The sequence below is a fragment of the Rhinopithecus roxellana genome, chromosome 12 (genome assembly GCF_007565055.1).
Source record: "Rhinopithecus roxellana isolate Shanxi Qingling chromosome 12, ASM756505v1, whole genome shotgun sequence".
In the NCBI taxonomy this organism is placed as follows: domain Eukaryota; kingdom Metazoa; phylum Chordata; class Mammalia; order Primates; family Cercopithecidae; genus Rhinopithecus; species Rhinopithecus roxellana.
The window spans coordinates 83,388,304-83,414,205 of record NC_044560.1 but is presented as its reverse complement, the minus strand read 5'-3'; the positions used below and the strand labels follow the sequence as shown (position 1 = coordinate 83,414,205).

General features: G+C 46.9%; 1 protein-coding gene across 1 annotated transcript; it reads right to left on the bottom strand.

Annotated features, from left to right (window-relative positions):
- Positions 1-1,138: 1,138 nt before the first annotated feature.
- ZBTB8B (zinc finger and BTB domain containing 8B) lies at positions 1,139-25,536 on the bottom strand. Its single transcript, XM_010354118.2, has 4 exons — positions 25,438-25,536; positions 15,587-16,618; positions 5,794-5,972; positions 1,139-1,456 (listed from the first exon to the last, which is right to left on the bottom strand). Exons 2-4 carry the CDS (start codon positions 16,575-16,577, stop codon positions 1,139-1,141), a joined length of 1,488 nt encoding a protein of 495 aa, XP_010352420.1. The 5' UTR covers positions 16,578-16,618; positions 25,438-25,536.
- Positions 25,537-25,902: the final 366 nt, after the last annotated feature.

Below are 25,902 nucleotides of genomic sequence, written 5' to 3'. Positions count from 1 at the left end.
CCTAAATATTGCTGCATAATCTGCCCCTTAATTTGCATGTAATTAAAAGTGGGTATAAATATGAGTGCCGACTTGTCTCTGAGATGCTACTCTGGGCACACTGCCTATGGGGTAGCCTTAGTCCACAAGGAGCAGCCACTTTGCTGCTGCTGCACACTGCCGCTTCAATACAAGCTGCTGTCTAACACCACTGGCTCGCCCTTTAATTCTTTCCTGGGTGAAGCCAAGAACTCCCCTGGACTAAGCCCCAATATTCGAGCTTGCCTGCCCTGCATCAGCATAAACTAAGTAAAAGAATGCCAGAGGCAGCTACATTTCCAAGTTACACAGATCTAACTTTTGGAAATTGCTGGAAAAAGTAGGGGAGCATTTTGAGTTTTGCCCAAATGAGTTGTTTTATGATAACAGAACAAGTTGTAGGTGTAGAATCGTCAAATGCCAAACCAGATAGGGAAACCATCCAGACCTGGGGTCATAGCCTCCCTTCTCAGTGCTAACTTAAAATTTTATTCAACTGGGCAAGTCAGGATGCCATAATGAGCCTTTTGGATCATTCTCATGTTTGTCTCCCCGTAAGTATTCCAAGCCTTTAAAATTGCTGTCCTAGCTTTAGAGAGTACCTTTTATGATCATGTAGCCAGACCGCCCTGCCTGCTTTATATCAATGAAGGTTTCTCTTTAATACTTTGCCAGAAAATTTAATGTGGAATTCATTAGGAAAGGCTTGGCAAAGGTAAACTTGATCCCAAAACTTAATGGTTTTTAGAGAAAGAGGATGATAACAAAGGAATGCAGAGGACTGAGTCAATATAAAAACAAGCGTGGAGATTTTCTTATCTTTCTCCTAACCACAGTTTGGATGCACAGCAAGAAAAACAGGAGACCTCAGGGCCTGCATTGATTCACTCAGAATTAAGGAGTGGCCAGCAAAGCCCTCAGAAACCAAGGGCACCACACAAAAAGGTTATCTGTCCTTTGAGTCACAAAATCCAACCTCTATCAGATAGTCTAATAAAAATGCACACATAACAATGAAAAAATGTTCCTCTCAGCGTTCCACAAAATTGGACAAATGGTATCTTTCAACAACAGAATGAGCACTAACAAGTTCTAAAACCTCTTCTCCACCAATTTATTGCTACGTAAGTGTCTCTCGGTCTGATAAGTTGGGCTGAATTTGTGGTTTGTCATCAGAATCATCTCCAGCGGGGTCATTTTCCTCACCCGACTCCACATAGATTGGCCAGTCATTGTCTGTGTCACTCTTTTCTTGGCTTTCGGATGAAGCCTCCATCAAGCTTAGGTTGATAGGCATCAAATCATCGTCATCGTCAGGTGTGTCTGTAACGCAGGTGCAGCTGTCACACAGCCCGAGGCGCCGCAGCCCCTGGGACAGGTGACTGGTGAATGTTCTCCTGCAGCCCTTGCAGATGATTGGACGGTTGGATCTGTGGACCTGTAATCACAAGCAGACACAGCAGATGTCACAGAAAAGGAGATGAGCCTTTTCCACAAGGTCCCATGTGATCTGGCCCCTGCCTGACCCTCCGGATTCCTTTTTCAGCACTCCACCTGCATTCTCCTTCACAGTCTTTGTATTAGTCTGTTCTTGCACTGCTATAAAGAAATACCCGAGACTGGGTAATTTATAAAGGAAAGAGGTTTAATTGCCTCACAGTTCCACAGGCTGTACAGGAAGCATGATGCTGGCATCTGCTTGGCTTCTGGGGAGGCCTCAGGAAACTTACAATCACGGCAGAAGGCAAAGAGGGAGTCTGCACTTCACATGGCCAGAGCAGAGGGGAGAGAAAGAAGGGGGAGGCACCACATATTTTCAAACAACCAGATCTCATGAGAACTCACTATCACAATGACAGCACCAAGAAGGGATGGCGTTAAACCATGAGAAACTGCCCCCATGATCCAACCACCTCCCACCAGGCCCCACTTCCAGCCTTAGGGATTACATTTCAACATGAGATTTGAGTGGGGACAGAGATCCAAACCATATGAGTCTTCATCTTACCAAGGTTCTTTCTACCCCAGAGCCATTGAACACATGTGGGACATTCCCTTCTCCTCATCAGCAACCCTTCACCCCTTATGAACACCTTGGAAGGAGGTCTCTCCTGATGCTCTAGGCCAGTTAGGGCCCCCAGCTAGTGATTCTTACCCATACTTCTTCCTTTGTTGTACATCTCACAAATTGTTGATAAAATTCACTGGAGTGTAAGCTCTAAGAGGGCATGGACAGAGTCTGTCCCATTCCTTACTATATGCTCAGTGCTTGGCATACAAAGAGCACTCAAGTGAAAGTGAACTGATAGGAATTTTTTTTTTTTTTTTTTTTTGAGACAGGGTCTTGCTCTGTCACCCAGGCTGGAGTGCAGTGACACGATCATAGCTCACTAAAGCCCTGAACTCCTAGGCTCAAGCGTTCCTCCCCCTCCAGCCTCCCAAGCAGCTGGGACCACATGCACCCATGCACTACCATGCCTGGCTAGTTTTTTATTTCTTGTAGAGGTGGCGTCTCACTATGTTGCCCAGACTGGTCTTGAACTCCTGGCCTCAAGTGATCCTTCCACCTTGGCCTCCTAAGGTGTTGAGATTTCAAGTGTGAGCCACCATAGTTGGCCAGGATTTTTTTTTTAGAGATGGGGTCTTGCTGTCTTGCTATGTTCCCCAGGCTAGACTTGAACTCCTGGGCTTGAGTGATCCCCCTGCCTCAGTCTACCAAGTAGTTGGGAATATAGGTATGTGCCACTGCATCTGGCTCTCATTAGGATTTTTGACATGGCTTTTTTTCCCCCTCTCATTGGACACCTTTGGTAATTGATATTTTATTTATTTTTATTTTTATTATACTTTATGTTCTAGGGTGCATGTGAACAACATGCAGGTTTGTTATATATGTATACATGTGCCATGTTGGTTTGCTGCACCCATTAACTCGTGATTTACATTAGGTATTTCTCCTAATGCTGTCCGTCTCCCATCCCCCAATCCTGACATGGTTTTTATGTACCTTGGATTGTTTAATTATTAGGAAGGCAGATTTGCTAGGGTAGACAGCTATATTCCCCAGATGTGCCAGCAGCTGCTTTGGGAACTATGTTTTGTTTTTGTTTTTTTCTTTTTTGAGACGGCGTCTTACTCTGTCGCCCAGGCTGGAGTGCAGTGGCCTGATCTCGGCTCACTGCGACCTCCGCCTCCCAGGTTCAAGCAATTCTCCTGCCTCAGTCTCCTGAGGAGCTGGGACTACAGGCGCGTGCCACCAAGGCTAGCTAATTTTTTTTTTTTTTTGTATTTTTAGTAGATAAGGGGTTTCACTATGTTGGCCAGGCTGACCTCAAACTCTTGACCTTAGATAATCTGTCCACCTCAGCCTCCCAAAGTGCTGGGATTACAGGTGTGAGCCACCGGGCACTGGGCCTAGGAACTATCTTTTTAATGTGTACACTTTTCAGGAACTCCAGCCAATGGGGCTCTGTGAACCAATCACAGCCTCTCTTTTAGAGAGCTCTGGATGCAAGATACACACAAGAGGCAGAGACGGGGAGAGGCTGATACAGGAGAGCCACCCACAATTACCGCAGTCCTAGTGGGTGGGAAGTGGCATCTTATGGTGGCTTTGATTTGCATTTACCCTATGATTAATGATGTTGAGCATCTTTTCATGTGCTTATTGGCCATTTGTCTATCTTTTCCCAAGAAATGTCTATTCAAATCCTTTGCCCAGGTTTAATTGAGTTATTCATCCTTTTACTGTTGCATTATAAAAGTTCTTTATTCTGGATACTAGACTGTTATCAGATATATCCCTTGCAAATATTTTCTCCCATTCTGAGGGTTTTCATATTCTTTTTTTTTTTTTTTTTTTTTTTTTGAGACAGAGTCTTGCTCTGTCACCAGGCTGGAGTGCAGTGGCGTGATCTTGATCTTCGTTCACAGCAACCTCCGCCTCCCGGGTTCAAGCAGTTCTCCTGCCTCAGCCTCCTGAGTAGCTGGGACTGCAGGCACACGCCACCACGCCCGGCTAATTTTTGTATTTTTAGTAGAGACAGGACTTCACCATGTTGGCCAGGATGGCCTCGATCTCTTGATCTTGTGATCTGCCCACCTTGGCCTCCCAAAGTGCTGGGATTACAGGCGTGAGCCACCATGCCTGGCCAGTTTTTGTATTCTTTTTTTTTTTTTTTTTTTTTGAGATGGAGTCTCGCTCTGTCTCCTAGGCTGGCGTGCAGTGGCCCGATCTTGGCTCACTACAACCTCCGCCTCCTGAGTTCAAACGATTCTCTTGCCTCAGCCTCCCAAGTAGCTGGGACTACAGGCGTCCGCCACCACTCCCAGCTAATTTTTGTAATTTTAGTAGAGACGGGGTTTCACCATATTGGCCAGGCTGGTCTCGAACTCCTGACCTTGTGACCCGCCCACCTCGGCCTCCCAAAGTGCTGGGATTACAGGCGTGAGCCACTGCACCCGGCCCAGTTTTTGTATTCTTAAGAGCGCCCATTGAAGGTGAAGCTATTTGTATGTTAGATTTCCCAAACACTGATTGTCTTGCTCAAAGATGATCGTAACTGCACATGGTGGCTCATACCTATAATCCCAGCACTTTAGGAGTCTGAGGCAGGCAGATCGCTTGAGCCCAGGAGTTCAAGACCAGCCTGGGCAACCTGGAAAAACCCTGTCTCTACAAAAAAAAAAAAAAAAATACAAACATTAGCTGGGCGTGGTGGTGTGTGCATGTAGTTCCAGCTACCCAAGTGGGGGCTAAGGCAAGCGAATCACCTGTGCCTTGGGAGGTCAAGGCTGCCGTGAACCATGATCTATCTCTGCAGCCTGGGCGACAGAGTGAGACTCTGTCTCAAACAAAACAAAACAAAAAAAAGATGATCATAAAATGCAACATCTGCAGCCATAAAAAAGAATGAGATCATGTGTTTTGTGGGAACATGGGTAGAGCTGGAGGCTATTATCCTCAGAAAACTAACACAGGAACAGAAAACCAAATACAACATGTTCTCACTTATAAGTGGGAGCTAAATGATGAGAACTTAATGAACACAAAGAAGGAAACAGCAGACCCTGGGGTCTACCGGAGGCTGGAGGGTAGGAGGTGGGAGAGGAGCAAAGAGAATTGATTCCAGGGTGATGAAATAATCTGTACAACAAAATCCTGTGACATGAGTTTACCTATGTAACAAACCTAAAAGTTTAAATAAATAAATAAATAAATGTAACATCTTTCTAAGTGGCCTGAATGGTTTTCAGCTGATTGGACTCACCAGCTCACATGGAGACAATCCTAGGGGGCAGCTCGTTAGAGGGGAGGGTCTCCTTGGGCTGGAGCCCTCTTTGTCTGCTGCCCACAGGGAGCTCTATACATGGCAGTATACTCTCCCCTTACCCCCAGGTGCTGGGGGCTGGGTGGGAAACTGAGGATGCAGCTTACCTTTGGTATCACACTGGGAAGAGATTCACAATCCTGTCTGAGCCCTGTTGTTCTCTACATTACAATAATCACCTCTTATCAGGATCTAAACTTTCTTGGCTCTTCCCCTGAGAAAACTAGTCTAACTTGAAGCTAAAACTTAACTCTAACATATACAGTTTTAACTTTCTGTAAGTGCCACCACCTGAGCTTTAATTTAGTAGTAAAAATATATGTTGACAATTATCTGAAAATACCCCAGTAGACAGAGACATGAAAGACAGGCTGGCTTTACCCTTCCATTAGATGATATCATGAATCACTCTTGACACGAGGGCATGGCCAGCTGGAACACTTACACTCAGGGCGTGGCTCCGCAGGTGCTCCTGTCGCGTGAACCTCTTGCCGCAGGTCTCACAGGGGTAGGGCCGCTCGCCTGTGTGTGAACGGATGTGCCGCTTGAGGATGCCCTTCTGCTTGGCAGTGTAAGGGCAGAAAGGACACTTGTGGAGCTTGATGGGGACCACCAGCACATCACCTGGGGAACCAAATGCTTTCATTTAGCTGTGCTGTACGCAGTGACCAACCCTGGCTACCCACTGGTGGATGGGATCCAGAGTTGGGGAATTCCACCAGCCCAGATGAAGGAGGAGGACACCAACTCCGCCACCAGCCAACAGCAAGACATCGTCTGCAATTCCAACTCAGTCTGGCTCCCAGTCAGCCCCAGGGTCAAGTGTACTTCTTATAAGGTCGGGAATGCTGTAAGGCACCAGCTTCCACGCTTCTGTGTGACTCACAGTTAGAAACTCAGCTTGCATTACAACCTCAAAACACACATGCCTTATGTGGATAACTGGAAAAGTTTCCCAAAACAATACTTACCCTGATAGTGTTTATTCTGTTTGATTTCATTTTAAGGCTGCTGGGGGCCAGGCACAGTGGCTCATGCCCATAATCCCAGCACTTTGGGAGGCCGAGGCAGGCGGATCGCAAGGTCAGGAGATCGAGACCATCCTGGCTAACATGGTGAAACCCTGTCTCTACTAAAAATACAAAAAATTAGCTGGGCTTGGTGGCGGGCACCTGTAGTCCAGCTACTCAGGAGGCTGAGGCAGGAGAATGGTGTGAACCCGGGAGGTGGAGCTTGCAGTGAGCCACGATGGCGCCACTACACTCCAGCCTGGGCAAGAGTGCGAGACTCCATCTCAAAACAAAAGACTGCTGGGTGAGACTCTGTTATGGACTGAATTGTGTACCCCTAAAATTCATACCTTGAAGTCTGTGTTTGGAGATAAAAGCCCTTAAGAGGGTAATTGAGGTTAAATGAGTTTATAAGGTGGGGCCCTAATGATAGGACTGGTTTTCTTATGAGGAAGAGACACCAGAGATCAACTGATCTCTCTCTCCTCCTCCCTGCATACCCCCTGCCATTCCTCTCACCCCCACCCCTAGCACACACACAGAGTAAAGGCTATGTGAAGACACAGTGGGAAGGCTGCCATCTGCAAATCAGGAAGAGGCCTCACCAGAACCCAACCCTGCTGACACTTTGATCTTGGACTCTGAGCCTCTGGAACTTTGAGGATACATTTCTGTTAAGCTTCCCAGTCTGGGGCACTCTGTTGTGGCAGCCTCAGCTGACTAATACAACCCTCTGAGTTGATCTCACTACCTTCAGAACTTGGAAAATGCTGTTATAATGGATCAGACTTCTAGACCAGAATTCATGCTTTCTTGGACAGTAGTTCCTAAGAATATTTTCCAGGCATACGTAGAAGAGGTTTGCTTTGATGCAGACCCTAAATTGTTTGGAATTTGTATTAACTCTACACATGTGAAATCATCAAATATCCAGGAATTCACTTAAATCTTTTTCCAATTTATTCCCTCACCTTGATTACATAACCGTTAAGGTGACAATGTGATTATCACTTATGTGTATAGAAACTGTTCCACTCAAGTTCTGTGAGTTACGCTTACTGCTATAGTCATCCCTTGGTATTCACTGGGAATTGGTTCCAGGATACTCCTTGGATACCAAAATCCAAGGATGCTCAAGTCCCAAAGTCAGCCCTGTGGATCCTGTGAATACCATATTTTCCATATGTGATTGGTTGAATCCACAGATGCAGAAGCTATGGACACAGAGGGTCAACTATAGTCCGAGATTTCTTCTTTATTTTCTTTCTTTATTTTATTTTTTGAGACGGAGTCTCACTCTGTTGCCCAGGATGGAGTGCAGTGACACGATCTTGGCCCACTGCAACCTCCACCTCCTGGGTTCAAGTGATTCTCCTGCCTCAGCCTCTGGAGTAGCTGGGATTACAGGCACCTGCCACTACGCCCAGTTAATTTTTGTATTTTTAGTAGAGACGGGGTTTCACCATGTTGGCCAGGCTGGTCTCAACTCCTGACCTCAGGTGATCCACCTGCCTCAGCCTCCCAAAGTGCTGGGATTACAGGCGTGAGCCACTGTGCCTGGCCCGAGATTTGTTCTTTCTATCCATGCCCTTCCAGATTTATAGATTTTGGTCATATCATATCACCTATGAAGGCACTAGTGACTCAAGCTTTCCAAGTACGGAAACGTGATTCAAGTCTTGGCTCTAGCACTGACCAGCCGTGTGGCCCCCGACATCTCACTTAGCTTCTCTGTGCCTTACTTTCCTCATCTGTAAAACAGGTATGATAACAGTTCCCACCTCACAGGATTGTGGTAAGAATGAAATAAAGTAACACATAAAGCATAGCACGTGGCACATAGTAAGCACTTGCAAATGTCAGCTGTGTTTGTCATCACTGTCATCTCTTCAGAATTTTTTTACCAGGTAAGCAGTCCAGGCTCTTGTGGTCTCTGTCAACACTGGAGTAACTCTTTTCTCTGGGGCTGGCTTGGGATACCTAACTGGCTCTGTCTTTCCTGAGGTGCTATGAAAAGTATGGCACACTAAATTGAATGTGAGAGTCCAACATCCTTTACGCAAGGGTGGAAACTCTCTTTGGTATTTAGTTCCCCTCCTAACAATGCCTAACATTTTGCATAATCTATAGTGACTCCGAAATCTGTTTCCCAGGATAAAAGTAGCAGCTCAGAAGCTCATCACTGCTCACATATGTGGAATTATTAAATCTCTCACTGCTCACGCTGGTACTGAGAAACAAGTAAAATAGGAATGATTATCTTTTTTTTTTTTTTTTCTGAGATGGAGTCTTGTTCTGTCACCTAGGCTGGAGTACAGTGGCACGATCTCGGCTCATTGCAACCTCTGCCTCCTGGGTTCAAGTGATTCTCCTGTCTCAGCCTCCAGAGCAGCTGGGATTACAGGTGCGCACCACCATGCCTGGCTCATTTTTGTATTTTTAGTACAGACAGGAGTTCACCATGTTGGCCAGGCTGGTCTTGAACTCCTGACCTCAAGTGATCCACCTGCTTCAGCCCCCCAAAGTGCTGGGATTATAGGCATGAGCCACCGTGCCCAGCCTGTTTTTTGTTTTTGACACAGGGTCTCTGTCACCCAGGCAGGAGTGCAGTGACATGATCATGGCTCACTATAGCCTCTACCTCCCAGGCTCAGGTGATCCTCCCATCTCAGCTCCCCGAATAGCTGGGACTACAGGCATGTGCCACCACGCGCAGCTATTTTTTTTTTTTTTTTTGAGATGGAGTTTTGCTCTTGTTGGGCAGGCTGGAGTGCAATGGCATAATCTCAGCTCACTATAACCTCCACCTCCCAGGTTCAAGTGAATCTCCTGTCTCAGCCTCCCAAGTAGCTGGGATTACAGGCATGCACCACCATGCCCAGCTAATTTTGTATTTTTAGTACAGACAGAGGTTTAACCATGTTGGTCAAGCTGGTCTCGAACTCCTGACCCCAGGTGATCTACCCACCTTGGCCTCCCAAAGTGCTGGGATCACAGGTGTGAGCCACCATGCCCGGCCACGGGCAGCTAATTTAACAATTTTTTTTTTTTTTGTAGAGACAGACAGAGTCTCACTATATTGTCCAGGCTGGTATTGAACTCCTAGGCTTAAGGGATCCTCCATGCGTCAGTGTCCCAAAGTGCTGGGATTACAGGTGTGACCCACAGCACTCGGCCAGGAATAACACCCTGTTTCCTAGGATCAAAGCAGCAGCTCATAGCTCATCACCCTGCTCACTCCTCTGGCACTGTGGAACTTCCTTGTTATTTATCTCCATCACCTTGGCTTTGTACCACACACTTCTTCCTGATTATCTACAAAAACGTAAAATAAAATAGGCCCAGCATAAGTCCTTGGAAAAATAACTGTTAACTATTTCTCCATCAGAAAAGTACGGACTGTCTCAACACTTTCTTCCCCCTTCCTGATCTCACTCCCCCAATACAACAGTTCACCTGAATCCTATTACATGCCAGGCCATTGTTAAGACACCTGTTTCCTCCCTCAAGAAGTTAAGTCTAGCAGGAAAGATATGTAAACATATTCATACCATATGAAGCACACATGCAAAGTTCAAAGTGATGAAGAAATATAAATAAAAAGTGATGATTTTCCCTAGGAGTTCAGCAAAGATTTCACAGAAGAGGTTAACTTTGAGCAAGGTTTTAAAAGATGAACAGGAGTTCACCGGGAGTTTAAGACAGAGAAAGGTATCTCGGGCAGAGGAAGAACACGTGCTTTGGCATAGAGGTAAATGAGACTATGAAGTATGAAGTGGGGGTTAGGAATGAGGGCAAGGAAGGAACAAGAACTAGATTGTGATGGTCACATTCATTCATTCATTCTTTCAGAAAATTTATACTGAGCACTCACTATGTGTTAGGCTCTGTTCTAGGGTCCTGGGGATACAACAGTGAACAGAACAGACCAAAGTCCCTGCCCCTCATGGAACTAACATGCTGAGAAATTTGGACTTTACTTGTAAGCAGCCTGGATTTTTTTTTTTTTTTTTTTTTTTTTTTTGAGATGGAGTCTCGCTCTGTCGCCCAGGCTGGAGTGCAGTGGCGCGATCTCAGCTCACTGCAACCTCCAACTCCTGGGTTCGAGCAATTCTTCTGCCTCAGTCTCCTGAGTAGCTGGGACTACAGGCCTGAGCCACCACTCCTGGCCAGCTAGAATTTTAAGCAAGGAAGGTACATGGTCACATGGTCAAATTTTCATGGCCAAATTTAAAAGATCCCTCTGGGCACAATTCAGGGAAAAGACTTAAGAGAGTCAATATTAAAGGCAGGAAGTCCAAGTAGGAGGGGACCATGAGTCTGGATGAGAGATGATAGGAGCTAAGGCAGTGGTTGTGGAGGTGGAGAGGAGACACACTGAGAAGGAGTGAAATTAACAGAAGGAAAAGCAGGTACAGGAGGAAAGGGGAGTTCAGTTCAGATTTTACAGGGATTGAGGCTTGTGCAGAGCATCCAGGTGGGCATAAAAATTTTAAAAATAAAAGAAACTACCAAAAACTCCCCTGTGACCGGCGTGGTGGCTCATGCCTATAATCCTAATACTTTGAGAGGCTGAGGCAGGAGGACCACTTGAGCCCAGGAGGTCAAGGCTGCAGTGAGCTGTGATTGCGCTAGTGCACTCCAGCATGGGTAACAGCGTGAGACCCTGTCTCAAAGCAAAACAAAACAAAACAAAACAAACCTGGTCAGGCACAGCAGTTCACACCTATAATCCCAGCACTTTGGGAGGCTGAGGTGGGTGGATCACTTAAGGTCACGAGTTTGAGACCAGCCTGACCAACATAGTGAAACCCTGTCTCTATGAAAAATACAAAAATTAGCTGGGCATGGTGATGCACACCTGTCATCCCAGCTACTTGGGAGGCTGAGGCAGGAAAATTGCTTGAACCTGGGAGGCAGAGGTTGCAGTCAGCTGAGATGGCACCACTGCACTCCAGCCTGAGCAACAGAGTAAGACTGTTAAAAAAAAAAAAAAAAAAAAAAAATCCCCTGTGCCTACAGATATAACCTCCCCTCTTTGTATTTAAGGTTTTCCATGATCTGACTCCAATCAATTTTTCCCTGTCCCCTCTTCTTATCTTCAGATGGCACTTCCAGGATGCCTCCCTGATCTCCCAGTAGGAAGCCAGTTCTCCTTCTGGACTACTGTGAACTCATACCTGAGTGTCTTTCAACCCTAGTACCTTTCTAGCATGTGATGTTATTTACATTTGTGTCTTTTATTTTATTTTTTTTGTGGGACAGTCTCGCTCTGTTGCCCAGACTGTAGTGCAGTGGTGTGATCTCGGCTCACTGCAACCTCTGCCTCCTGGGTTCAAAAATTAGCCAGGCACTCACCACCATGCCTGGCTAATTTTTTTTTGTATTTTTAGTAGAGATAGGGTTTCATCATGTTAGCCAGGCTGGTCTCGAACTCCTGACCTCAAGTGATCCACCTGTCTCAGCCTCCCAAAGTGCTGTGATTACAGGCATGAGCGACTGTGCCCGGCCCACATTTGTGTCTTATCTCCTATACGACACCATCAGTTCTTTGAGGGCTGCATCCATGTCTGACTTATCTTGATGTCTTCACACAAAAGGTACTCAAATATTTGAACAAATAAATGAATAACCAAACAAATCAATCCTACTCTGTGCCTTAGCACTTGGAAAACTATACCCTGGAGCCATATGAATGAAATAAAAACATGGTAGACAACAGGCATGGCCAGGGGCCAGGGCAGCTGCATTGCCACAGCACCTTGTAGTAAGAAGCCTGACTTTCCAGACCAATAAGGACAGGACCTGAATATATTATAAGTGGCACAGAGCCAAATGCCTATTTCATAATACTTCTTGTGCTTACATGCAGAGGGGTTCAAAGAAAAAATCATTGCACTGAAATCCTCTATCTATTTGTGTTGCTTTCACTGTTTGTTTAATGAATGAAATGAAGCCACTCCAGGTTTTTGGTTTTAGCTGGGCCACTTACTACTGCATTCTTATGAAACTCACTAAACCCTTCTGGGTCGCAGTTTCTCCATATTTCCTCTGTCAAACACATGGGGCATCATGAGAGTCTCGTGGATATGAAAGGGTGATCAGTGTGTGAAATACCATCATACACACAGCAATGAGAATTTCAACAAGTTCCCATGGTGTGTTCATGGAAGCGGCCACGATCTTCCCAATGCTGGTGAAGCCAGTGTCTCTGAGAACCAGAAACCGCATTTTCAAGTTTTTTTTTTTTTTTTTTTTTTTTTGAGACAAGGTCTCACTCTGTCGAGGCTGGAGTGCAGTGTCATGATCACAGCTCACCGCAGCCTTGACCTCCCAGGCACAGGGGATCCTCCCACCTCAGCCTCCCAAGCAGCTGGGACTATGGGTATATGCAATGATGCCTGGCTAATTTTTCAATTTTTTTTGTTTTTGTAGAGATGGGGTTTTGCCATCTGGCCCAGGCTGGTCTCGAACTCCTGGGCTCAAGCGATCCTCCCACCTTGGCCTCTCAAAATGCTGGGATTGTAGGTGTTAGCCACTGCACCTGGCCATTTTCAAGTTTTTCAAGTCTAGTTTTAATCAGACATACTGAGTGCTCTTGCTTTTAAAAAATGAAATTTGGCCGGGCGCGGTGGCTCAAGCCTGCAATCCCAGCACTTTGGGAGGCCGAGACGGGCGGATCACGAGGTCAGGAGATCGAGACCATCCTGGCTAACACGGTGAAACCCCGTCTCTACTAAAAAATACAAAAAAACTAGCCAGGCAAGGTGGCAGTCGCCTGTAGTCCCAGCTACTCGGGAGGCTGAGGCAGGAGAATGGCGTAAACCCGGGAGGCGGAGCTTGCAGTGAGCCGAGATCTGGCCACTGCACTCCAGCCTGGGCGACAGAGCGAGACTCCGTCTCAAAAAAAAAAAAAAAAAAAAAAATGAAATTTGAGGCCAGGCACAGTGGCTCACCCCTGCAATCTTAGCACTTTGAGAGGCTGAGGCAGCGGGACCACCTGAGGTCAGTAGTTCAAGACCAGCCTGGCTAACATGGTGAAACCTCATCTCTACTAAAACTACAAAAATTAGCCGGGCATGGTGACACATGCCTGTAATCCCAGCTACTCGGGAGGCTGAGGCAGGAGACTCGCTTAAACCCAGGTGGCAGAGGTTGCAGTGAGCTGAGATTGCACCACTGCACTCCAGCCTGGGCAACAGAGTGAGACTCTGCCTCAAAAACAAAACAAAACAAAACAAAACAAAAAATCCCCAGAAATTAAAAATTTGCAAGACAGGCCAGGCACAATGGCTCACACCTGTAATCCCAGCACTTTGAGAGGCTGAGGTGGGAGGATCACTTGAGCCCAGGAGTTTGAGACCAACCTGAGCAACATAGGGAGACCTCGTCTCTGTTATAAATCAAATATACAAAAAATTAGCTGGGTGTGGTGGTGTATGCCTGTAGCCCCAGCTACTTGGGATGCTGATGTGGGAGGATCACTCAAGCTCGGGAGGTCAAGGCTGCGGTGAGCTGTGATTGTGCCACTGCACTCTAGTCTGGGCAACACAGCGAGACCCTGTCTCCAAAGAAAAAAAAAGTCTCAAGACAGCCATTTAGTAATGAATAAAAATAGCTGATCTCCCTTTATTTAAAAGACTTTCACTTCAACCAGAGAATTAGAAGCTAAAAAAAGGAAAAGACCTTCACTACTCAATATTTCACTGCCAGACTGCAATTCATAAATTTCTTGGCTTGAGGTTCTGTTTTTTTCTTTTCTTTTCTTTCTTTCTTTTTTTTGGCAGGGAGTCTCGCTCTGTCACCCAGGCTGGAGCGTGGTGGCACGATCTTAGCTCACTGCAGCTATTCTCCTGCCTCAGCCTCCCAAGTAACTGAGATTACAGGTGCGTGCAGCTGCACCCAGCCATGGCTTGAGGTTCTGGAAGCCACGTTTCGTCAGTAAGGTGGCAGCCAAGTTTATATTTGTCTCCTACAAGATGCCTTGCAACACAATTACCTCACCTGTTAAGAGGAGTTAACCATATTATCTCAACTCTCAGAACTGTTCAAAGAAACAACCAGGTTCTCTTAAAACGCAAACGCCTACCAAAGGATGTAAAAAAATAGCTCACATGAAGTCAAACACTGGCACTAAAATAGTCTCAAGTCGGCCGGGCACAGTGGCTCACGCCCGTAATCCCAGCACTTTGGGAGGCCAAGGCGGGAAGATCACTTGAGGTCAGGAGTTTGAGACCAGCCTGACCAACACGGTGAAACCCCGCCTCTACTAAAAATACTGGGCATGGTGGTATGCGCCTACGGTAATCCTAGCTACTCGGGAGGCTGAGGCATGAGAATCACTTGAACCTGGGAGGCAGAGATTGCAGTGAGCTGAGATTGCACCGCTGCACTCCAGTCTGGGTGTCAGAGCAAGACCCTGTCTCAATCAATCAATCAATCAATCAGTCAGTCAAATAGTCTCAAGTAGATGGCATCATCAAACACACCAGGCTGGGTGCCTATTCTATGCCAAGCACCTTGGCTGACACAGAGAAGTATAAATCTCTGGAGCATATATCTCTGGACATCACTTCAATCACATTCTCCCCACACAAAACCAACCTCCCAGAATAGAGGAAATCTAAGATGATACGTGAGAAAAAGTTCTGAAAACTCTCTTATTTGATCCTCACAACCGTTACCTGTGAGAGAGGCAGGGCAGGGATGATTATCCCCATTTTACAGATGACAAAACAGACTCAAAGAGATTCAGTGATTTAACCAAGGTCCCACTGCCGGTCAGTGGAAGAGAGTGGGTTCCTCCCATGTCTCCAAACTGCCCCCAACATGCTTACACTCTAGTTGTAGAGGTAAAACACAAACATACACGAAGAAACAATGCCCTGCATGCAGCAGGTGCTCAATTAATGCATATTGGTGGTGGTGGTGGCAGTAATGGTGACTGATGATGATCGTAATGAGATGGTGATACTGGTGATGATTGTAGTGATGACGATGGTACTGATGATGATGGTACTGGTGATGATAGTACTGGTGATGATGGTAATGATGATGATAATACTAGTGATGATGATACTGATGATTATGGTACTGGTGATGATGGTACTGATGATGCTGGTAGTGACAATGATGATGGTGATAATGATCATGATGATGGGAGAACACAAGGCACAGACAGTGTGTACTAAATGACTGACAGGGCTGATGAATGCTAAGGGAACTCACCTGAGTCCTCTCCATACCAGTCAGCCTGGACATCCATCATGGAACTCATGGCTACCCCTGCACCTTCTGGTCTTCCCTCCAAACTCCGAGAAAAGTGATGGTCCGCATAATCCTTGCTCGGGGCAGCACTGTTGCGCAAGAGCGCCTCCAAGAACTGCTTCACGTGGTAGTTGCTGTAAGCCAAGTCAACGGTCTGGCCGCTGGGCAAGGCCTCCTCCACGTGGGCCAGGTTCAGCGGGGCAGCATACTGCTGCAGCTGTTCACCAACGTCCACCTCCACTTCGTCAGCATCAAATTCCACCTTGGGCTCTATCCGTTTGGGTGGAGTAGAGAGGTCGCTGTCAGCCGAGCCACCGACAAGGCTGTCTTTCACCACCAGTTCCAAGGGGTGGCAGTCTCCGCAGTCACCGCAAGGGGACTCTCTCAAGCAGTCCACGCTCTTTTCTCCCGCCGCTGGAGAGGAGACCAAGCTCTTGGTACCACAGGAGGTACCCTCCCGGCCTGAACTGGGGCTTCCACTGTCAACCTGATGAGCCGCCGCTGCCGCCGCCGCTGCAGCCGCCGCCGCTGCTGCCGCCACTGCTGCAGCCACAGCAGCCTCCTTCTCCATCTTTCGGCAAATGTCGAGGGATGACCTAATGTATGTCTTGCAGAAGTTCACCACATCATTCATCTGCAGGTAGCTGGCAGCCGACATCACTTCAATCACATTCTCCCCACACAAATCCAACTTCCCAGAATAGAGGAAATCTAAGATAATGGAGAAGGCATCAGAGGTGACAATGTCCAAGGAGGCGGTGCTATGCCGCCCGCTGTCCTGGATATAGTGAATGAGCAGGGCTCGGAAGTAGCCGCTGTTAGCAAACAAAATGTTCCTGTGGGCCTTGAAGATCCGCCCTTCCACAATGATGCTGCAGTCACAGAAAAAGTCCCTCTTTCTCTGTTCATTCAGCTCCCCCAAAAGCTTGGCATAATAGGATTGCATCTCCATTGCTCCGCCAGCTGCTGCTGCTCCAGAGGAAACCTGTATCTCTGTCAAGATTTTTCTTAAGTTAATTCACAAATCTCAACCTCTACAAATACGATTTTTTTTTTTTTTTTTTTTTTTTTTTTTTTTTTTTTTTTTGAGACGTAGGCTTGCTCTGTTGCCCAGGCTGGAGTGCAGTGGTACGATCTCGGCTCACTGCAAGCTCCGCCTCCCGCGTTCACGCCATTCTCCTGCCTCCGTCTCCTGAGTAGCTGGGACTACAGGTGCCGGCCACCACGTCCGGCTAATTTTTTTGTATATTGAGTAGAGACGGGGTTTCACCGTGTTAGCCAGGATGGTCTCGATCTCTTGATCTCCTGATCCTCCTGCCTCGGCCTCCCAAAGCGCTGGGATTACAGGCGTAAGCCACCGCACCTGGCCAATAATATTTATTTTAAAAATTGTAAACAAGGCCGGGTGCGGTGGCTCACGCCTGTAATCCCAGCACTTTGGGAGGTCGAGACGGGCGGATCACGAGGTCAGGAGATCGAGACCATCCTGGCTAACACGGTAAAACCCCGTCTGTAATAAAAATACAAAAAATTAGCCGGGTGTGGTGGCGGGCATCTGTAGTCCCAGCTACTGGGGAGGCTGAGGCAGGAGAATGGTGTGAACCTGGGAGGCGGAGCTTGCAGTGAACAGATATAGTGCCACTGCACTCCAGCCTGGGCAACAGAGGGAGACTCTGTCTCAAAAAAAAAAAAAAAAATTAAACAATTTTTCCAAAACCAGTGGTCCAATAGTGTCTGTAGGATATGGGCTTCCCAGCACTTTGGGAGGACAAGGCAGGCAGATCACTGTGAGACCAGCCTGCCCAACATGGTGAAACCCCTTCTCTGCTAAAAATACAAAACTTACTCCGGCCTGTAATCCCAGCTACTAGGGAAGCTGAGGTGGGAGGATCGCTTGAAGCCAGGAGGTGTAGGCTGCAGTGAACTAAGATTGCACCACTGCACTCCAGCCTGGTTGACAGAGCAAGATTCCATCTCAAAAATAATAATAATAATAATATGGTCTGCTTTGGATCTAATAAAAATCAGAGGTTATCCAACTGGGTTAATTTATGAAAAAAAAATAACTATAGCTAACTGCATGTGAGCACAGTGCTTACTGTTTTACACTGATTCTTTCAGTGAATATTATAAAAACCTTATAAATAAATATTGTCTCCCTTGTTCTGATAAGGAAATTGAGTGTAGGAGATGACCCAGTTGTAACAGATCCGGGACTCAAAATCAGGTCTATTGGCCTCCAGAGCCAATGCTCTAATGTACTACATTCTACTTTCTTCAAGGCTCAAAATACAGAAAATATTCACATCTAAGAATTATAGTTGAGGCCAGGTACGGTGGCTCACACCTGTAATCCTAGCACTTTGGGAGGCTGAGGCAGGCAGATCAACTGAGGTCTGGAGTTTGAGACCAGCTTGGCCAACATGGCAAAACCCTGTCTCTACTAAGACTACAAAAATTAACCAGGCGTGGTGGTGGGTACGTGAGTCCCAGCTACTCGGGAGGCTGAGGCAGGAGAATTGCTTGGATCCGGGAGGCAGAGGATGCAATGAGCTGAGACTGCGCCACTACACTCCAGCCTGGGCGACAGACTGAGATTCTGTCTCAAAAAAAAAAAAAAAAAAAATTATAGTTGAGTCTTTAGTGTATTAATCTGAAACTGGTTTTCTTTTTTAGAGACAGGGTCTTGGTCTGTCACCCAAGTTAGAGTGCAAGTGGTGTGATCATAGTTCACTACACCCTCAAATTCCTGGGCTCAAGCAACCCTCCGACTTCAGTCTCCCAAGACCTAGGACTACAAGTGCGTACCACTGTGCCCGGCCAATTAAACAAATTTTTTTGTAGAGATGGTAGTCTTGCTATGTTGCCCTGGCTGGTCTCAAGCTCCTTGCCTCAAGCGATCCTCCTGCCTCCACTTCCCAAAGTCCTGAGATTACAAGAGTAAGCCACCACACCCAGCCTCCAGCGTCCCAATTCAAAACTTTGAGACTGGTCTCTTTTTTTTTTTTTTTTTTTGAGACAGTCTTGCTCTGTCACCCAGGCTGGAGTGCAGTGGTGCAATCTTGGCTCACTGCAACCTCCGCCTCCTGGGTTCAAGCGATTCTCCTGCCTCAGCCACCTGAGTAGCTGGGATTACAGGTGCATGCTGCCATGCCCAGCTAATTTTTTCTATTTTAGTAGAGATGGGGTTTCACTGTGTTACCCAGGATGGTCACGAAAGAGACTGGTCTCCTTTTATCATCGTTACACTTAAGTATTTGGTGGATTCTTGGGCTAGCCAGCATGTATTCCACATTCTTTTGGTTCTAGTGCCTTTTTTGGCTTTGATGGAAGCATCCTTCCCCCATTCTTGGCCAACATACTTTGCATAAAGCTGGTGCCATCCTCAAGTACCAGGTGTGTAAGCTATAATGTAGGCCCATAAAATTAACGCATCCCACCCTCTGACCACAGTGATTGGCTCAGAGATGGCTTTCAGAGCCAATGAAAAGCAATGAAACATTTGCTGGAATTTCAAAAAAGAGCACTCTCTGCTCTGTGGGATGCAGGATGTGAGGGATGTTGCTGCCACACCACCAGGGAAATCAGCCTAACAAAGATGACAGCCCAGCTCAGGCTGATGGAGCCTGGGGACAACATCGGAGCCCCAACTCAAGCAGCGCCAGAAGCCAATTAAGTTCCTTTTTGGTTTAGCTGGTCTTAGTTGGGTTTTCTTTTTTAAATATTATTTATTTTTTTTGAGATGGGGTGGGGGTCTCACTCTGTCACCCAGGCTGGAGTGCAGCGGTGTGATCCTCTGCACTCTCCGAACTTCACCTCCCTGGCTAAAGTAATCCTCATACCTCAGCCTCCCAAGTAGCTGGGACTACAGGTACCCACCCCTGGCTAATTTTTTTTGTATTTTTGGTAGAGACAGGGTTTTGCCATGTTGCCCAGGCTGGTCTCGAACTCCTGGCTTCAATTGATCTGCCCCCCCACCCCGCCGGCTTGGCCTCCCAAAGTGCTGCAGTTACAGGTATGAGCCACCACACCTGGCCTCTGAGTTGGGTTTTCTATTTCATGCAACTAGGAGACTCCTAACTGATTTCACTGATTTCACTACCCTTGGTTAACTCCTGCTTATTATTTATGTCCTGGACCTTCTCTGTCAATGAACTACAAGCCCTTTGAAAGCATGAGCCATGTCTTATTCAATTTTATATCCCTTACAGTATCTGGCAGAGTGCTTTGGACAAAATAGATTTGGTTTTTTTTTTTTTTTTTTTTTTTTTTTCTGAGGCAGAGTCTTGCTCTGTTGCCTGGGCTGGAGTGCAGTGGTGTGATCTTGGCTTACTGCAACCCCCGCCTCCTGGGTTCAAGTGATTCTCCTGCCTCAGCCTTCCAAGTAGCTGGGATTACAGGCATGCGGCACCACGCCCAGCTAAGTTTTGTATTTTCAGTAGAGATGGGGTTTCACCATATTGGCCAGGCTGGTCGCGAACTCCTGACCTTGTGATCCGCCCACCTCAGCCTCCCAAAGTTCTGAGATTAGAGGTGTGAGCCACCGCGCCCAACCAACAAAATAGATTTGTTAAGCAAAAAAGGAATACTCATTTCTTAACTGCTTAGTAGATAAACTATAAACCAAGTTTAAAATCCCCTTGGGGCTGGGCATGGTGGCTCACACTTGTAATCCCAGCACTTTGTGAGGCCAAGGTGGGCAGATCACTTGGGCTCAGGAGTTCGAGACCAGCCTGGCTAACATAGCAAAACCTTGTCTCTACACAAAAATTAGCTGGGTGTGGTGGCAGGCGCCTGTAATCCCAGCTACTCAGGAAGCTGAGGCACAAGAATTGCTTGAACCCAGGAGGCAGAGGTTGCAGTGAGCCGAGATCGCACCACTGCACTGCAGCCTAGGGGATAGAGTGAGACTGTATCTCCAAAAGAAGTAAATAAACAGATAAAATCCACTTGGTAGTGAGGAGGACAGAGACACTGACCTGTTCCCCAACTTCCCCTACCCCATCTTCTTCCATCGCATAAATCACATAACCATCCATCAGCTATTACCCCTTTACTTACTGACCCATTGAGATCAGAGAGGTTCCTATAGCCAAGTGCATCCCCTCTACTGGAATCACAAAAGGGTTAGCTAGAGCTGGCAACCGCTGCCAACAGCTTTTTAACCACTCTTCTTGTCCACAAATGGAACACACCAAGACCTTTCCCAATGAGAAATCAGGCACCCCTTGCCCCAGTAAAGGGTTCCTCCACTGGCAAAATCCAAGGCTTATGCATTAATTGTGCAGACTTCACTCATAAAAGACTTACTGGAACCTTATTAAATGGCAACTTATACCTACTTTGTATGTATTTATAATAAATGATAGAGTTAAGTTTAGAAACTAGAGAATCAATTCAGGAGGAGAGTGGACAGAAGCCTCTGTAAGTACAGTAAACTGACAAACCTAAAAGAAAACTGACAGCTATAAAAAAGTTAAAAAGCTATAAAAGGTAGACCTAGAAATTTTTTCAAGATATCAGCCGGAGGCCATTTAGCTAAGGGTATTAAATACTCCTACATATTCAAAATGGCCTAAGGACATCACTAAATTAAGCCCAGGGCTATAACCAATGGGCCTAAGGTATTAAGAAGATTCCTATCTTAATATTCATTTTAAACTCAAGGAAGTTATGTCATAATTTTAGGATTTTTTTCCCATCCAAAGTAGTTAAAGTTAACATTTTGGTTAAAAAAGAGAACTGTCGGATATCTGAAAATTTCTATTACCAAATAAATCAATCAAAACTTTCACAGGACTAAAGTTTCACTGACATTCTCACCCCTTCCCACTGCTCCAACCAAGCTTTCTTGGCAGTGTCTGCTGTTGCCTTTGACAATCAAAATCCTAAGGGAAAAACAAGAGACAGAAAAAAAAATACTACATTTTATTCTTTCTTAGAACTGAAAAAAAACACATCAGACTGATAAAATCACATTTTTCAATATGATAATATCCAGTTTGGTGGGAACACAATTTGGAATACCACATCAGAGGAGAATTTGGCAATATTTATCAAACTTTAAATGTACACACCTTCTGCCTTGGCAAACTCATTGCGATACATTTACTCATTTGAATATATTCCCCCAAATACATCAAATTATAAGTTCAGGGCTGGGCATGGTGGCTCACGCCTGTATAATCCCAGCACTTTGGGAGACCGAGGTGGGCAGATCACTTGAAGTCAGGAGTTCAAGACCAGCCTGGCCAACATGGTGAAACCCCATCTCTACTAAAAATACAAAAATTAGCCGGGTGTGGTGGTGCATGTCTGTAATCCCAGCTACTCAGGAAGCTGAGTTAGGAGAATTGGTTGAACCTGGGAGGCAGAGATTGCAGTGAGCCAACATTGCACCACTGCGCTCCAGCCTGGGCGACAGAGCAAGACTCCATCTCAAAAAAATATATAAGTTCAGGGCTGGGCACAGTGACTCATGCCTATAATCCCCGCACTTTGGGAGGCTGAGGTGAGCAGATTATTTGAGCTCAGGAGTTTAAGACCAGCCCAGGCAATATGGCAAAATTCTGTCTCTACAAAACATTTAAAAGATTTGCCAGGTTTGGTGGCACACGCCTGTGGTCCCAGCTACACGAAGGCTGAAGCAGGAGAATCGCTTGGGCCTGGGAGGTCAAGGTTGCAGTGAGTTGTGATGGCATCCCTGCACTCCTGCCTGGGAGACAGAGCAAGACCCTGTCTGAAATAAAATAAGTTCGGAGATGTCTGTTACACCACGATTTTGTACTAGCGCAAAAGTAGAAATAATGTGAATGTCCATCAACAGGGGACAAGTTAAATCAATGACTTTACAATCACACAATGGAATATTATGCAACCATGTAGAATTGCCTGTGTTCATGTGAAAAAGTCACCAAGATATATTAAAAAAAAAAGCAAGATGCAGCCGGGCGCGGTGGCTCAAGCCTGTAATCCCAGCACTTTGGGAGGCCGAGACAGGCGGATCACGAGGTCAGGAGATCAAGACCATCCTGGCTAACACGGTGAAACCCCGTCTCTACTAAAAATACAAAAAACTAGCCGGGCGAGGTGGCGGGCGCCTGTAGTCCCAGCTACTCGGGAAGCTGAGGCAGGAGAATGGCGTAAACCCGGGAGGCGGAGCTTGCAGTGAGCTGAGATCCGGCCACTGCACTCCAGCCTGGGGGACAGAGCAAGACTCTGTCTCAAAAAAAAAAAAAAAAAAAGCAAGATGCAAAACAAAATGTATAGTTGATCCTATGTGTATATGCTTTTGCTGGCAAATATATGTTTTTCTGAAAGGCTGTATGAGAATTAACAGCACCCTTGGGGAAAGGGAGTATAGTTAAGAAGTGGGTGGAGGGGCCAGGCACAGTGGCTCACACCTGTAATCCCAGAACTTTGGGTGGCCAAGGAGGGCAGATCATGAGGTCAGGAGTTCAAGACCAGCCTGGCCAACATAGTGAAACCCCGTCTCTACTAAAAATACAAAAAAAAATTAGCTGGGTGTGGTGGCGGACACCTGTAATCCCAGCTACTCAGGGGCTGAGGCAGGAGAATCACTTGAACCTGGGAGGCGTTGGAGGCGGAGGCTGCAGTGAGCAGAGATTGTGCCACTGCACTCCAGCCTGGGCGACAGTGCGAGACTCCGTTTCAAAAAAAAAAAGTGTGGAGGGACTTTTGCCTTTAATTTTAAACCTTTCTGATAGAACGTTTTACTATGTGCATGTATTGTTTTTCTTTTCTTTTGAGACAGGGTCTCACTTTGTTACCCAGGCTGGAGTGCAGTGGCATGATCACAGTTCAGTGCAGCCTCGACCTCCCAGGCTCAAGCAATCCTCCTGCCTCAGCCTCCTGAGGAGATGTGACTACAGGCATGCATCACCACACTCAGCTAATTCTGAAAACATTTTTTTGTAGAGATGGGGTCTCACTATGTTGCCTGGCTGGTCTCAATGGTCTCGAACTCCTGGACTCAAGTGATCCTTCTGCCTTGGCTTTTTTCTTTGTTAACTAAGAAAAAAAGGAGGCAGGGCAGACGGGTTAAGGAGTTGGTAAGCCAGGTAGATAAACATGTAAGTAGGTACAACACTTCTTAACTTGTAGTACGGTCTGATCTACAGGGACTCTTCCCAGGGCACTTCCGTCTTTCACTGGAAGAGCCTCCTTTCCAGCAATAGTACCTAAAACAAATTTCTTTTGGCTTTCTTACTTAAATTATTTTTTATTCTATTGCAATTATTTTTATTCTACTTCCTGACTTTGCAAAAGTCTTTCCATATAGTACTTTCTTCAAAATTTTCCCCAATCCTGTACTTGGTGTATATTGTGTATTATTTATTTATATCACCCCCATTTGCCTGAAGTGCTCTGCTGCCCCGGGAAATGCTGAGGATCACCACTTCTCCCAGAAAAGCAGCTCTTAGGGCAGACTGCTCTCAGAAGCACATTTATCTGCACTCTGGCAGGGAACCTTCCAATCATCCCATGGTTCCAACTCAATTCAAGGGTTACCGGCTACATACAATGCCTGACACAAGGAAGACGCCAGGAATAGAAAAATGAACCAAGTATAGTGCCTGTCCTCCAGGAGACAGCATATGCCAACACAGCTACCTGCAATACAAACTCTCATATACCCTTGAGGGAGTCCTAGCCAGATCACACAACTGTCTCTGTTCAGAGGCCAAAAGCAGCATTGAATTCCACCCCCAACCCTTTCTGACAAGACTCGTCCAGTCCCACCAACCTGAGAATAACAAAAACCTGTTCCTCAATTTTAGCAAAATATTGAGTACTATTCCTTATAAAACACTGTACAAAGTACGAGCATATTCATTTTACTTTTTAAATTAAAATTTTTAAAAGGCATGGTCTTGCTCTGTTGCCCAGGCTGGAGTGCACGATCCTACCTCAATGCAGCCTGGAACTCCTGGGCTCAAGAGATCCTCCCAACCTCAGCTTCCCTAGTAGCAGGGACTACAGGTGCGCGCCACCATGCCCGGCTTTTACAAGCACATTAGTTTTCACCTCACAATAACCCAGTGCGACAGATACTCTAACTACATCCTCTTTTTCAGAGGAGGCTCTGAGATTCAAAGATACAGATAACATCACCAAGTTAGGAATGGAACAGAGATCTGACTGACTCCCGGGTTGACATCCTTAACCACTATGCTAACCGGCCTCTCCAAACCCTCCAGGACACGATGCGACAGGTTGGGGAAGTCACTCCTTTCTTTTAGGCATGGACCGGAGGAGAACATTAGAGAAGTTTCCATTTCCACACGAAGAATTTCAGGGTCAACTGCATCTAAATTGCTCGCAAGATAGACCCTCCCCCGCCCAGCACCAGACGACCTGCATAGGCCACCAGAACCAGCTACAGGGCATGGTCCCCGAGGATGGGGCCCCGAGGCCTAGCCCCTCCCGTGGCCTCCCGCGGACAAAGTGGCCATCGCTGCGGCTGGCACTTCCCCAGTGTGGCTGAGCCCCTACGCCTGGGTACCATTCACCATGGAAGAAGTCGACGCTGCGACCCCCGGCTGGACGACTCGGAGAGCACCCAATGACAGAGAAGCTGGGGGCCCAAGGCCATGCCTGCCCCTCCCCACGCTGGAAGGGCTCGCGGGGCGGAGGTCCCAGGAGTTGCCAGGGCCAAGCGGTCCGAAGGAGGATGACTGAGTGGCGGCAATCCTGCTCGCTAACCCCAATCTCGGGCCAGCCTCCCGGGTGCTCAGAATCCTCCCCAAACCAACGAAAGCGGCAGCGCCAACCCGCTTCTTGGCGCTCACCTTCCAGCGGGTTCCAGCAGCGCAGCCACGGAGCTCCGCGCACCGACACGCCCCCCTTTCATTCACCTGGCGCCCTCCGATGAGAGGCGGGGCGGCTGGCCAATCGCGGGAGCGCCTGGCCTCGGGAAGGCGGGCCCTTCGGCCAGCCGGGTGGTCAATGGCGCTGGTGCCCCTCTGAGGATGCGCTCTGAAGGCGCCGGTGCTAGCAGGGTGATGGGAGTTGTGGTCTCAGCGCTGGCTTTTCTGGTAAAGATAGAGTGGACAAAACTACAAGTACCAAGATGCCAAAAGGGGCGAGGACCAGTGCTAGCGAAAGGCTGCAGCTCGGTTCGGTCTTTTGAGTCCCACTTAAGGGACCTGCCAAGTACCGGTCTCTTTGTCTGGAGAGCGAAAAACACGTCGTGGGTATTAATGCAGCCCAGGGACTAAGAGCTGTGACTCATCAGTCCGTACACATTTCACCTA